General features: G+C 41.9%; 1 protein-coding gene across 4 annotated transcripts in view; it reads right to left on the bottom strand.

Annotated features, from left to right (window-relative positions):
• Window positions 1-15,872, bottom strand: part of elp1 (elongator acetyltransferase complex subunit 1) — an 86,027-nt gene that overhangs the window by 22,081 nt on the left and 48,074 nt on the right. For all 4 annotated transcript variants that reach the window (XM_060915111.1, XM_060915112.1, XM_060915113.1 and 1 more), the window contains 9 exons: window positions 13,644-13,747; window positions 11,894-11,947; window positions 11,553-11,658; window positions 6,633-6,748; window positions 5,472-5,545; window positions 5,274-5,352; window positions 5,124-5,203; window positions 4,907-5,044; window positions 3,609-3,694 (listed from right to left, as the gene is read on the bottom strand). In XM_060915111.1, coding sequence (XP_060771094.1) covers window positions 3,609-3,694; window positions 4,907-5,044; window positions 5,124-5,203; window positions 5,274-5,352; window positions 5,472-5,545; window positions 6,633-6,748; window positions 11,553-11,658; window positions 11,894-11,947; window positions 13,644-13,747 — 837 coding nt within the window. The remainder of the gene's footprint in view (window positions 1-3,608; window positions 3,695-4,906; window positions 5,045-5,123; window positions 5,204-5,273; window positions 5,353-5,471; window positions 5,546-6,632; window positions 6,749-11,552; window positions 11,659-11,893; window positions 11,948-13,643; window positions 13,748-15,872) is intronic.

Raw genomic sequence — 15,872 nt, 5'->3', positions numbered from 1 at the left:
GGCAATAGGTCGAGCGAGACACAAACAGGCCATCGTACACTTGACAGAATCAAAGACGAGAAACAGGAACTCAGGGCTCAGGAACCCAAACGAGGCTCAGTAATGCGTCAGCAATGCAACTCAATACTTTGCAAAGTGAGTGTGTTTTCACAGTTTTTATATCGGTGCGCTGATTGCGCCTTAATCCTGTGCAGATGCGAGTCGTTTACGAGAGTCCGCTTGGCACGCGCACTGTCCGGAGCGCACCCGAGAGTCTATCTAATGTACGCGTCAAGGCACGCAGGTGTGGCACTCTTGCACGAAATTAGCACAAAAACTAATCTCATCTCACGTCATTACCTCTAGCCGCTTTATCCTGTTCTACAGGGTCGCAGGCAAGCTGGAGCCTATCCCAGCTGACTACGGGCGAAAGGCGGGGTACACCCTGGACAAGTCGCCAGGTCATCACAGGGCTGACACATAGACACAGACAACCATTCACACTCACATTCACACCTACGGTCAATTTAGAGTCACCAGTTAACCTAACCTGCATGTCTTTGGACTGTGGGGGAAACCGGAGCACCCGGAGGAAACCCACGCGGACACGGGGAGAACATGCAAACTCCACACAGAAAGGCCCTCGTCGGCCACGGGGCTAGAACCCGGACCTTCTTGCTGTGAGGCGACAGTGCTAACCACTACACCACCGTGCCGCTCGCACAAAAACTAATGTAGATATAAATATCTTATGCCAAATTATTATGGCATGTTACAAAAAATAAAGAATAAAATCAGAGTCCTCGTCTCCAATTTACGATTCCAAATGCAATTAATGCATGAGTCCAAGTTATCGGTGCTCAAGTCCAAGTCGAGTCACGAGTCCTTAAAATTAGGGTACGAGTCAGACTCGAGTACTACAAGCCTGCTTTTTTGTGTAGAACTACAGTGGTGCTTGAAAGTTTGTGAACCCTTTAGAATTTTCTATATTTCTGCATAAATATGACCAAAATCATCATCAGATTTTCACACAAGTCCTAAAAGTAGATAAAGAGAACCCAGTTAAACAAATGAGACAAAAATATTATACTTGGTCATTTATTTATTGAGAAAAATGATCTGATATTACATATCTGTGAGTGGCAAAAGTATGTGAACCTCTAGGATTAGCAGTTAATTTGAAGGTGAAATTAGAGTCAGGTGTTTTCAATCAGTGGGATGACAATCAGGTGTGAGTGGGCACCCTGTTTTATTTAAAGAACAGGGATCTATCAAAGTCTGATCTTCACAACACGCGTTTGTGGAACTGTATCATGGCACGAACAAAGGAGATTTCTGAGGACCTCAGAAAAAGCGTTGTTGATGCTCATCAGGCTGGAAAAGGTTACAAAACCATCTCTAAAGAGTTTGGACTCCACCAATCCACAGTCAGACAGATTGTGTACAAATGGAGGAAATTCAAGACCATTGTTACCCTCCCCAGGAGTGGTCAGCCAACAAAGATCACTCCAAGAGCAAGGCGTGTAATAGTCAGCGAGGTCACAAAGGACCCCAGGGTAATTTCTAAGTAACTGAAGACCTCTCTCACATTGGCTAATGTTAATGTTCATGAGTCCACCATCAGGAGAACACTGAACAACAATGGTGTGCATGGCAGGGTTGCAAGGAGAAAGCCACTGCTCTCCAAAAAGAACATTGCTGCTCATCTGCAGTTTGCTAAAGATCACGACAAGCCAGAAAGACTATTGGAAAAATGTTTTGTGGATGGATGAGACCAAAATAGAACTTTTTGGTTTAAATGAGAAGCGTTATGTTTGGAGAAAGGAAAACACTGCATTCCAGCATAAGAACCTTATCCTATCTGTGAAACATGGTGGTGGTAGTATCATGGTTTGGGCCTGTTTTGCTGCATCTGGGCCAGGACGGTTTGCCATCATTGATGGAACAATGAATTCTGAATTTTACCAGCAAATTCTAAAGGAAAATATCAGGACATCTGTCCATGAACTGAATCTCAAGAGAAGGTGGGTCATGCAGCAAGACAACGACCCTAAGCACACAAGTCGTTCTACCAAAGAATGGTTAAAGAAGAATAAAGTTCATGTTTTGGAATGACCAAGTTAAAGTCCTGACTTTAATCCAATCGAAATGTTGTGGAAGGACCTGAAGCGAACAGTTCATGTGAGGAAACCCACCAACATCCCAGAGTTGAAGCTGTTCTGTACGGAGGAATGGGCTAAAATTCCTCCAAGCCGGTGTGCAGGACTGATCAACAGTTACCGGAAACGTTTAGTTGCAGTTACTGCTGCACAAGGGGGTCACACCAGATACTGAAAGCAAAGGTTCACATACTTTTGCCACTCACAAGTATGTAATATTGGATCATTTTCCTCAATAAATAAATGACCAAGTATAATATTTTTGTCTCATTTGTTTAACTGGGTTCTCTTTATCTACTTTTAGGACTTGTGTGAAAACCTGATGATGTTTTAGGTCATATTTATGCAGAAATAGAGAAAATTCTAAAGGGTTCATAAACTTTCAAGCACCACTGTAGATCAAACTATCTTATTGCAATTTAAGTCCAATTCAGTTTCAGGCTGTAACATTGCAAAATATGGAAAATGTTCAGGGGGTGGGGAAATACTGGCATGGGAAGTTTTAAAATGATATAAACCTAAAATCTACACTGTTTCACTCATAATCTGTCTTCCAGCACCACTCCAGAAAGCTTTCCATTATTCCCAATGACTTCGTGATCCTGTCCTCACAAAGAGAGAGGTTAGTGCCCCCTAGCGCCCAAAACAAATTTAAGAGACTACTGAAAGCGTATAATCCTCACTGGTGCTTTTCTGACTTATTGTAGATATTATCAACACCTTTCTAACCCTGACTGTTTCCATTATTGCTTATAGTAATGAGTAGCTGATTGGACATTCAAATATAGTTTTTTGATCAGTTGTTCCATTTCCCCCTATTCCATGATAAATTATTTATTGGCACCTTTCATAAAAATGAAACAAAACTCATCTCATTCATCTCATTATCTCTCGCCGCTTTATCCTGTTCTACAGGGTCGCAGGCAAGCTGGAGCCTATCCCAGCTGACTACGGGCGAAAGGCGGGGTACACCCTGGACAAGTCGCCAGGTTATCACAGGGCTGACACATAGACACAGACAACCATTCACACTCACATTCACACCTACGGTCAATTTAGAGTCACCAGTTAACCTAACCTGCATGTCTTTGGACTGTGGGGGAAACCGGAGCACCCGGAGGAAACCCACGCGGACACGGGGAGAACATGCAAACTCCACACAGAAAGGCCCTCGCCGGCCACGGGGCTCGAACCCGGACCTTCTTGCTGTGAGGCGACAGCACTAACCACTACACCACCGTGCCGCCCTGAAACAAAACTAGCTGAATAAAATAAACACACCTATTCCACTCTAAAATTTCCACTCAGACAACAGCAGAGACTATTTATCTTTGTTTTGCCACTATTCTATTTTCAAGCTGAAATATTGGGATATATATTGTGCATCATGAAAAGGTCATGATCCTAATATGATACATTTTATTAAAAAAAAAAAACACACACACACACAAGCCCCTCCCTAATTCTTACCACGCAATTCATGGACCTTCTGTAGAGCAATTTCCAGTTCTGGTGTCGTCTTCCTCACATGAGATGTTAAAATGCACAAGCAGTATCTGGGGGGGGGGGGGGATATCAAAATGCTCATTACAGGTCAGCTAAAGTATTTAGTCATACTGCAAATTTATAGATATGAAGCTATTCATACAAATGCATAGTTTCCAAAAATATACCAAATATTGTAGAAAAGAAATGCTAACATAGTGTTTAACTATATGGCAGTGTGAAAAAATTTTTAATACTAACTACAGTGGCGCTTGAAAGTCTGTGAACCCTTTAGAATTTTCTATATTTAAACCGAAAAGTTCTATTTTGGTCTCATCTGTCCACAAAACATTTTTCCAATAGCCTTCTGGCTTGTCCACGTGATCTTTAGCAAACTGCAGATGAGCAGCAATGTTCTTTTTGGAGAGCAGTGGCTTTCTCCTTGCAACCCTGCCATGCACACTATTGTTGTTCAGTGTTCTCCTGATGGTGGACTCATGAACATTAACATTAGCCAAATGTGAGAGAGGCCTTCAGTTGCTTAGAAGTTACCCAGGGGTAACTTCTAAGCAACACACCTTGCTCTTGGAGTGATCTTTGTTGGTCGACCACTCCTGGGGAGCATAACAATGGTCTTGAATTTCCTCCATTTGTACACAATCTGTCTGACTGTGGATTGGTGGAGTCCAAACTCTTTAGAGATGGTTTTGTAACCTTTTCCAGCCTGATGAGCATCAACAACGCTTTTTCTGAGGTCCTCAGAAATCTCCTTTGTTCGTGCCATGATACACTTCCACAAACATGTTGTGAAGATCAGACTTTGATAGATCCCTGTTCTTTAAATAAAACAGGGTGCCCACTCACACCTGATTGTCATCCCATTGATTGAAAACACCTGACTCTAATTTCACCTTCAAATTAACTGCTAATCCTCGAGGTTCACATACTTTTGCCACTCACAGATATGTAATATTGGATCATTTTCTTCAATAAATAAATGACCAAGTATAATATGTTTGTCTCATTTGTTTACCTGGGTTCTCTTTATCTACTTTTAGGACTTGTGTGAAAATCTGATGATGTTTTAGGTCATATTTATGCAGAAATATAGAAAATTCTAAAGGGTTCACAAACTTTCAAGCACCACGGTAAATAAATCACTTACTTACTTTTTATTAAAAAGTGTATAGTGGGAAAAGCTTGTCCATTTCTCAGAGGAAAAAAACTTTTTTTTAACCCATGAATGAGCTATATCCAGAATGTTAATCTTAAAAAGGGCATACTTATGAGGATCAAGAGTCTCCATGGCTGATCGCAGAGCATCACAGACAGTGTCTACTTTCCTCTTCCCCTGACCACCTCTCGATGTTACTGAAGAATTCACTGGACACGGGTACATCGTCTTGGTAGTATCTTCCTCTCTGTCAAGCAACACATCCCATCTTGCTGTTAATGAATTTCAAACGTATGCTCTAGGACACTGAGCAGAGAGGCACTTACTTGAGTTCTGTAAGAAAAAGGTTGATGTAATTGACTGAGGCAATCTGTTTCAGAAACAGCTCGACATTCTCCAAGAACACCTGTGAAGAGTATAAGGTTACTTTCACTGCATCAGATAAGAGGAAATTATACCATCATGAGCTCACTCACGCTGGGATTGTGGTCGTAGATTAGGTTCAGGTTGATCCGCAGCTTCCTCATGCATTCAAAAGCATCTCTAAATTTCAGACTAGGATATTGAGAGACACTTCAACTTTTAAACTCTTGAAACGTGAAAACATTCACTTAATTATGAAAAATGTGAACTTGTGAATTTTATACTCTTTATGATTTATTAAAGATACACACTCGTCAAGACATTTCCTGACTTGAGCCAGCACAAGCGCTCGATGATGGATGGTCTCTAGGTTACCACGGGGCATCTGGGGAGGAAAAATAAATAAATGAAAATGCACACAGCCAGTTATCAAAGCTCATTTAAAGGTAGACTGCCTTTCAGATTTTTCAAGTGTGGGTCATAAAAAGAATTCTCCCCGACACCCAATTATTTTTGTTTAGTGGACCGAAAGCTACTGAATTTGAATCACAGACTTCAATTTTGTTAGTTTTTTTTAAAAAATAGAACAATTAATGAATTTAGGGCCACATGGCCTTAAATTCTTGGCTATTTTTTCCTGCTTCACCATGACCCAATTCAAGATACTACGTCATGCATCATGTGATGGGCTTTCCCCGTTTGCGCCAGGCATTGTGGGATACAAATTTGAAACAGGAGAGAAAAATGGAGGACCTGAGTGTGCAAATGAAACGTGAAAGACCGACTACAGTAACAGAAGGCGAGAAGACATTATGTTGCGAAGGAAAGGAAACGCAGGACCAAACTAATAAATATCAGCGGTCAGCGAGCACCTCTGTGTGATCAGCTGTTCGTTTAGCAACAGAATGATGTAACTGTCAGTGCACGGTCAAGGTAAACCTGTAGATGGCAGTAATGCAACACTGTGGATGCCACATAATGGAAAACCCAACAGAAGAAGGAAAATAAGATGAAGCAGGTAAACATGCGCACACGGACTTCCTCTGTCTGCTTGGCTGCGCGAAGCAAGCGATTTCATGCACATTATTTGTTCGGGAATCCCCTCAAATTAAATAACTTCCCAGCCACAGAATGGTCTGTCTTTTTTTTTTGAGATATTACAGAAATAAACATATATCGCAATGACCAAATTTCAGACAGAACTAAATTTCACCGATTTTATGAAACCGAAAGGCTGTCTACTTTTAACTTATCAGGAATCCACATCACAGATTTTATCTGAAACTCTGAAGTATCAAGATGACTTCTTATGCACATCTCCAGACTCAATTACAGTCAAAGAAGGTTTTTCGACTTTCTGCTTCGGAAAACGTCAAGTCGAAATACACTGAAAACATTAGCTTTGAATTAGCAGGAGCTGACAGGCAGCATGAATAAGTGCGTGTGAGTTTGTTGTTGAGTTCAGTGCCAACCTGTAGGATGAGTCTGGTGTCCTGGGGCACCACGGTAACGATGCGAGATCCTCTCTCTACCCTGCGCACACTCTCATCATTCTGAGATGCTTCTGAACTCAGAGCCACCTGCACGTCTACAGACATACCAAGCCAACAGTGTATGAATTTAGAAAGAGGCTCACACTGAGAACTGTCATTTACTCTTGCTCACAGGTACAATTTTGCAAGATGAATCATGACAGTATTGTTATTCCTAAACAATCCTACAATATTACACTACATTACATAACCACACTAAAGCCAGTTCAGGGTTTTCATGCCATTCCATCAATACGTGTGTGCAGAGCGAACGGAAATATAGTTTAGCAGGACTATGGTGCATCTCATAAACATACACCACTATATGGCCAAATGTTTGTGGACACTTGACCAGAACACTCGTGTTGTTTCTAAACATCCCATTCTAGATTTAGTCCACCTCCAGTTCTCAGTTCATCCCAAAGGTGTTCAGGTCAAGGCTCTGTGCAGGCCAGTCAAGTTTTTCCAGTTCATCCTTGGCAAACCAGGTCTTCATGAAGCTCGTTTTGTGCAAAAGGGCATCATCATTCTGGAAAATGTCTGGGCCTCTTGGATGCAGCAACAGGAAATTGTAATTCAACAGCATACAAGAGACATCCTACATAATTGTGTGCTTCCAACAGTTTGGGGAAGACCCACATATGGGTGTGATGGTCATGTGTCCACAAACATTTAGCCACATAGTGTAGCTTTATACGTTATAATGCTCAACAGCATGCTCACCACATTTGGGGCCAGTGCATATGCAAGTTCTTATACTTTACAAGTACATTTATCATAAAGTTACAAAATATCACCAGCAGACAAAGTTTAAAGGAACAGTCCACCGTACTTCCATAATGAAATATGCTCTTATCTGAATTGAGATGAGCTGCTCCGTACCTCTCCAAGCTTTGCGCGACCTCCCAGTCAGTCAGACGCAGTCAGACGCGCTGTCACTCCTGTTAGCAATGTAGCTAGGCTCAGTATGGCCAACGGTATTTTTTGGGGCTGTAGTTAGATGCAACCAAACTCTTCCGCGTTTTTCCTGTTTACCAGTGACATGAAACAAGTTCAGTTACACAAATTGAAACGTGGCGATTTTCTATGCTATGGAAAGTCCGCACTATAATGACAGGCGTACTAACACCTGCGCGCTTCGGCAGCGCATTGATACGGAGCTCAGATATCAATGCACTGCTGAAGCGCGCAGAAGGTGTTAGTACGCCTGTCATTATAGTGCGGACTTTCCATAGCATAGAAAATCGCTACGTTTTAATTTGTGTAACTGAACTTGTTTCATGTCACTGGTCATATAAACCTATGTAAACAGGAAAAACGCGGAAGAGTTTGGTTGCATCTAACTACAGCCCCCAAAAATACCGTTGGCCATGCTGAGCCTAGCTACATTGCTAACAGGAGTGACAGCGCGTCTGACTGCGTCTGACTGACTGGGAGGTCGCGCAAAGCTCGGACAGGTACGGAGCAGCTCGTCTCAATTCAGATAAGAGCATATTTCATTATGGAAGTACGGTGGACTGTTCCTTTAATCCAATGATGGTGAATTCTTGATTTTAACTGTTGAGGTGGTGTTGAACAAATTTATCTAGTATAAACATGCAGGTGATTATAGAAAACTGCGCATGCTGATTGGTCGAGAAATTCAGACTATTTCTCGATAATCACCTCGAGTGACTCAGCAAAATGGCGGCCAATCATGTCGTCACCGTAAGGTTCACATACTTTTGCCACTCAGATATGTAATATTGGATCATTTTCCTCAGTAAATAAATGACCAAGGATGATATTTTTGTCTCATTTGTTTAACTGGGTTCTCTTTATCTACTTTTAGGACTTGTGTGAAAATCTGATGATGATTTAGGTCATATTTATGCAGAAACAGAAAATTCTAAAGGGTTCACAAACTTTCAAGCACCATTGCAAGCCCATTGCTTTAATATTGACTTGTGATGTAATGCATAAAACGCTACCCAGCTTTTTTCAGTAGCATGAGCACGCAAAGTTTCACTGATATACAACCCCGATTCCAAAAAAGTTGGGACAAAGTACAAATTGTAAATAAAAACGGAATGCAATGATGTGGAAGTTTCAAAATTCCATATTTTATTCAGAATAGAACATAGATGACATATCAAATGTTTAAACTGAGAAAATGTATCATTTATAGAGAAAAATTAGGTGATTTTAAATCTCATGACAACACATCTCAAAAAAGTTGGGACAAGGCCATGTTTCCCACTGTGAGACATCCCCTTTTCTCTTTACAACAGTCTGTAAACGTCTGGGGACTGAGGAGACAAGTTGCTCAAGTTTAGGGATAGGAATGTTAACCCATTCTTGTCTAATGTAGGATTCTAGTTGCTCAACTGTCTTAGGTCTTTTTTGTCGTATCTTTCGTTTTATGATGCGCCAAATGTTTTCTATGGGTGAAAGATCTGGACTGCAGGCTGGCCAGTTCAGTACCCGGACCCTTCTTCTACGCAGCCATGATGCTGTAATTGATGCAGTATGTGGTTTGGCATTGTCATGTTGGAAAATGCAAGGTCTTCCCTGAAAGAGACATCGTCTGGATGGGAGCATATGTTGCTCTAGAACCTGGATATACCTTTCAGCATTGATGGTGTCTTTCCAGATGTATAAGCTGCCCATGCCACACGCACTAATGCAACCCCATACCATCAGAGATGCAGGCTTCTGAACGGAGCGCTGATAACAACTTGGGTTGTCCTTCTCCTCTTTAGTCCGAATGACACGGCGTCCCTGATTTCCATAAAGAACTTCAAATTTTGATTCGTCTGACCACAGAACAGTTTTCCACTTTGCCACAGTCCATTTTAAATGAGCCTTGGCCCAGAGAAGACGTCTGCACTTCTGGATCATGTTTAGATACGGCTTCTTTGAACTATAGAGTTTTAGCTGGCAACAGCGGATGGCACGGTGAATTGTGTTCACAGATAATGTTCTCTGGAAATATTCCTGAGCCCATTTTGTGATTTCCAATACAGAAGCATGCCTGTATGTGATGCAGTGCCGTCTAAGGGCCCGAAGATCACGGGCACCCAGTATGGTTTTCCGGCCTTGACCCTTACACACAGAGATTCTTCCAGATTCTCTGAATCTTTTGATGATATTATGCACTGTAGATTATATGTTCAAACTCTTTGCAATTTTGCACTGTCGAACTCCTTTCTGATATTGCTCCACTATTTGTCGGTGCAGAATTAGGGGGATTGGTGATCCTCTTCCCATCTTTACTTCTGAGAGCCGCTGTCACTCCAAGATGCCCTTTTTATACCCAGTCATGTTAATGACCTATTGCCAATTGACCTAATGAGTTGCAATTTGGTCCTCCAGCTGTTCCTTTTTTGTACCTTTAACTTTTCCAGCCTCTTATTGCCCCTGTCCCAACTTTTTTGAGATGTGTTGCTGTCATGAAATTTCAAATGAGCCAGTATTTGGCATGAAATTTCAAAATGTCTCACTTTCGACATTTGATATGTTGTCTATGTTCTATTGTGAATACAATATCAATTTTTGAGATTTGTAAATTATTGCATTCTGTTTTTATTTACAATTTGTACTTTGTCCCAACTTTTTTGGAATCGGGGTTGTACACTGCAAAAAAAAAAAAAAAAAAAGATGATATCTTAGCAAGTGAAAATATCTTGAAAATGGTTGAAACAATCTAGCATTTCCTATTAGAACACAAAACACCAATTCTGAGATTATTAAATCTAGTTCTAGATTGCAACCAGTTTATTCTAAGATGTCTTATAAAGTAAAAAAAAGTGTCCATGCAGCAAGATAATTTCACTCGTATTATGTAAATTTCTCCTCAAATTCAGTTTCAATTTTTTGCAGTGTAGCTTATTTAGTTGCTAAGAAAACTTGTCCAGATTGAAACGGACAGACTCCATTCCTATATCCCCCTGCGCACTTCGTGGTGGGGGATTAAAAAAATAAAATAATAATAATAATAATAATAATAATGGGGCGGCACGGTGGTGTAGTGGTTAGCGCTGTCGCCTCACAGCAAGAAGGTCCGGGTTCGAGCCCCGTGGCTGGCGAGGGCCTTTCTGTGTGGAGTTTGCATGTTCTCCCCGTGTCCGCGTGGGTTTCCTCCGGGTGCTCCGGTTTCCCCCACAGTCCAAAGACATGCGGGTTAGGTTAACTGGTGACTCTAAATTGAGCGTAGGTGTGAATGTGAGTGTGAATGGTTGTCTGTGTCTATGTGTCAGCCCTGTGATGACCTGGCGACTTGTCCAGGGTGTACCCCGCCTTTCACCCGTAGTCAGCTGGGATAGGCTCCAGCTTGCCTGCGACCCTGTAGAACAGGATAAAGCGGCTAGAGATAATGAGATGAGATGAGATAATAATAATAATAATAATAATAATAATAATAATAATAGCAGCAGCTCTGGTTACCTGCTCTAATACATCATTGTTCCTACAGTAACAAGCAATACAGGGTCTTATATCGCAGATGTCTTGAATAGCAGACCACATAAACAGGTTATATATAAAAGAAAAAAAAAACCACACAATGTAAACAATGTAATGCTGGTAGTTTTCTGTGAGGAGACTTATTTAACATTTCTAGAAGGAGTCTGCAGTGTCTTTAGGAAAGAGGGCTTTGTGGTTTCATGGTATCAAGACCAACTGAGAGTGTTGGCTTATTAGCTTCATGACAGAGAGACAAAGAGGCTCGTGATAAGAGGAACTTGTTTCGTGGACGTTAGATTAAACATAGCTACTAAAAGATTAAGAAGTACATGTCTGTCTTTAACAAATTAAAAGTTAGGCCTGTTATACAAGCGGAAGAAAACAATAAAATATACTGACTGCACCTCGGCCTCTTACCGTTGATTGACATTGTGGTCAGGTGGAAGCAACAGCAAGTGTGAGTGTACGTGGTGAGAAGGAGGAACTCATCATACACCACAAAGGAGGAAATATTCGAAGCGACCTGCAGAAAATAAACATCATTTAACCAGATATGTGTGACTAAATCTCTACAACTTTTCCTGTGTCAACTCCATGTTATTCCTGTAGAAACTTCTTTTTTTTTTAACGAAGCTGTGGTTAATTACTTAGTTAACCTGTTGGCAAAGTAAAATACTCAATAAGACATAACTAGGAAGACTATTAAAATTATTACGTTGTTCTTATAAAGAGGTTTTAGATCACTCATACATACATACCGCACTGTTACCGATGTAGAGGTGGGATCTTTCTGTCAGACCTGCTAAATACTCCTGCAAAGAGACACAACTGAATAAACACATGCAGTGGGGCAAAAAAGTATTTAGTCAGCCACCAATTGTGCAAGTTCTCCCACTTAAAAAGATGAGAGAGGCCTGTAATTTTCATCATAGGTACACTTCAACTATGAGAGACAGAATGGGGGGAAAGAATCCAGGAAATCACATTGTAGGATTTTTAATGAATTAATTGGTAAATTCCTCGGTAAAATAAGTATTTGGTCACCTACAAACAAGCAAGATTTCTGGCACTCACAGACCTGTAACAACTTCTTTAAGAGGCTCCTCTGTCCTCCACTCGGTACCTGTATTAATGGCACCTGTTTGAACTCGTTATCAGTATAAAAGACACCTGTCCACAACCTCAAACAGTCACACTCCAAACTCCACTATGGCCAAGACCAAAGAGCTGTCAAAGGACACCAGAAACAAAATTGTAGACCTGCACCAGGCTGGGAAGACTGAATCTGCAATAGGTAAGCAGCTTGGTGTGAAGAAATCAACTGTGGGAGCAATTATTAGAAAATGGAAGACATACAAGACCACCGATAATCTGCCTCAATCTGGGGCTCCATGCAAGATCTCACCCCGTGGGGTCAAAATGATCACAAGAACGGTGAGCAAAAATCCCAGAACCACACGGGGGACCTAGTGAATGACCTGCAGAGAGCTGGGACCAAAGTAACAAAGGCTACCATCAGTAACACACTACGCCGCCAGGGACTCAAATCCTGCAGTGCCAGACGCGTCCCCCCTGCTTAAGCCAGTACATGTCCAGGCCCGTCTGAAGTTTGCTAGAGAGCATTTGGATGATCCAGAAGAGGATTGGGAGAATGTCATATGGTCAGATGAAACCAAAATAGAACTTTTTGGTAAAAACTCAACTTGTCGTGTTTGGAGGAGAAAGAATGCTGAGTTGTATCCAAAGAACACCATACCTACTGTGAAGCATGGGGGTGGAAACATCACGCTTTGGGGCTGTTTTTCTGCAAAGGGACCAGGACGACTGATCCGTGTAAAGGAAAGAATGAATGGGGCCATGTATCGTGAGATTTTGAGTGAAAACCTCCTTCCATCAGCAAGGGCATTGAAGATGAAACGTGGCTGGGTCTTTCAGCATGACAATGATCCCAAACACACCGCCCGGGCAACGAAGGAGTGGCTTCGTAAGAAGCATTTCAAGGTCCTGGAGTGGCCTAGCCAGTCTCCAGATCTCAACCCCATAGAAAATCCTTGGAGGGAGTTGAAAGTCCGTGTTGCCCAGCGACAGCCCCAAAACATCACTGCTCTAGAGGAGATCTGCATGGAGGAATGGGCCAAAATACCAGCAACAGTGTGTGAAAACCTTGTGAAGACTTCCAGAAAACGTTTGACCTCTGTCATTGCCAACAAAGGGTATATAACAAAGTATTGAGATGAACTTTTGTTATTGACCAAATACTTATTTTCCACCATAATTTGCAAATAAATTCTTTAAAAAAATCAGACAATGTGATTTTCTGGATTTTTTTTTTCTCATTTTGTCTCTCATAGTTGAAATGTACCTATGATGAAAATTACAGGCCTCTCTCATCTTTTTAAGTGGGAGAACTTGCACAATTGGTGACTGACTAAATACTTTTTTGCCCCACTGTAACACCAGACATGTTTGAAGAAAGACAAAGCGAAATGTGTTTTCCTGAATCGTTACCTCTCCGTTGATGGTACACAGTGCAGTGTGAACACAGGGCTGGGGAAAGTTAACACTGAACCCTGAAGAATCCTTCCATTCACTCACTGTTATCTCTGAAGAGTCTGAACATTAAAGTACTGCAGAATTACTACAGTATACAGCTTGAGTCATAATAGAATAAAAGTAATTCATGGACACACTGTATGTGGTCATTTAAAATCCAGTGATACCCAGGAAAAATATTATTTATCAAAAATGATTGACAGACTGAAGATACACACTGTTACAGACATCGATATCATACACAAGGGAATATAACAGATTATTCTATCTACATTCACTGAATATGAGCAATCGCACACTCTGATTGGCTACTCTACTACTAGGCTATCAGCTCATATACCGTGAGTAGGGAAAAACAAAATGGCGGAGCATATCTGTGAAGGTTCTCAGTCAACCGTAAGTGCTAAAGAAGGCAACTGGACTTGCTTGAAATTCTTGAAGACGTTTCACCTCTCATCCGAAAGGCTTCTTCAGTTCTGTCTGACTAGTGGGGAGTTCCAGGTATTTATCCTGTAGTGCAGTGGTTTTCAAAGTGGGGGCCGCCAGGGGGGCCTCAGAAAGTTGGAGGGACGATAACAAAAAATTGCGAAAAAAATATATTTTTAAAATAATTATTATTAAATATATTGTAATTAGTTTTTTAATCATTATAAAATATAATTATTAATAATAATACATCATATCGAAACGTTGTTTGCCATGCTCATCTCTCCGATTGCCTGTGACGTTGCGGTTTGCGCCATTTATCAAGCTGCTTTGCTCCTCAAACTAGCGTACTGCTAGCGCAAAATGGACAGGTTTTTGAAGAAGAGACCGAAGGAACAAACCAACAGCTCTGCGAGGCACTGGTCACAAAAAGGATGGATAACGAGTTGAATCAGGTATTACAGGAGGTTATACAAGTAGTGAATTTTATTAAAGCCCGTCCCATGAAACATAGACTGTTTACCCTGCTTCGTAATGAGATGGGCGCTCGTTTTGAGGGGCTGCTGCTTCACTCGAACATGCGCTGGCTGTCACGGGGCGCAGTTTTGAACCGTGTCTATGAGCTGCGGAGGGAGGTTGCAGAGTTCCTCTCATCTGAAAAGCATCAGCTGGCAGATCGGTTCACCGATGCAACCTGGATCCGCAAACTTGCATACATGTCAGACATTTTCCAGCATCTAAATGTACTGAATCAAAGCATGCAAAGACGTGACACGTACATACTCCAGGTGCAAGACAAACTGCGTGCTTTTTCCAAAAAGATCATGCTGTGGTCAAACAAGCTCCAGGAGGGAGTTACAGAAACGTTCCCACTACTTCACCAGGAGCTGCTGTCATGTGATGATTTGGGCTCCGTCTCTCCATTGAGCCAGTCCCACCTGGAGCACCTCCAAGGATATTTCAAAGACTATTTCCCTGACCTCAAAAAAACACATTTAAACTGGGTTAGGAACCCCTTTGCCCCCGGTGTCGGTTCTAGTCTGGACTTGAAGTCACAGGAGGAGCTGATTGAGATGACAAACTCAGGGGATTTAAAAATGGACTTTGAGGCTCTTCCCCTGTCTAACTACCGGCTACATGTAAGAAAGGACTATCCCAGCTTGGCTGACAGGGCATTGAAATGCCTTCTCCCTTTTGCAACAACCTACTTGTGTGAGTCTGGCTTTTCAACTTTAAAGGTACTCAAAACCAAACATAGAGCACGTCTACATGTGGACAATGACATGCGTATGGCACTGACAGAGATTAAGGTGGGGTTTACATTAGACCGTATCATCAGATTAACGTTTTTAAAACGATTAACATGCACACAGCAACGCCAATACATGATTCGCGTGCACACAGCAACACCAATACACGGATACGCTCGGCTCCGCAGGCATCCTGCGCTCCAAATCACTCCGCCCTGAACAGCGAGTGCCCTCTGGAGGGTGCGCACTCCGGCCCTGCGCAGCTCACAGAGCGCGCGAGTGAAGTGCACGAGCAGTAATTCGGGACTGAGCTGCTGTGTGTGTGCTCTCAGTGCATATCGGGCATGCGCGTCACTTACCACTTGCAAGTGGAAGGATGGCAAGCCTAAAGACAATCATAACTACACAATGGGCAGTATTTGCATCAGTATTTGCAGTATTTTCATACTTTTATACTCTTTAATGAAAGGTGATACAAGGCGGAAGTCCGCGCCGTTTTTCAGCAGTC

Source organism: Neoarius graeffei, chromosome 2, assembly GCF_027579695.1.
Source record: "Neoarius graeffei isolate fNeoGra1 chromosome 2, fNeoGra1.pri, whole genome shotgun sequence".
Taxonomy (NCBI): Eukaryota; Metazoa; Chordata; class Actinopteri; order Siluriformes; family Ariidae; genus Neoarius; species Neoarius graeffei.
Note: the sequence above shows the minus strand (reverse complement) of the source record. Positions and strands in the feature narration are given on the sequence as shown.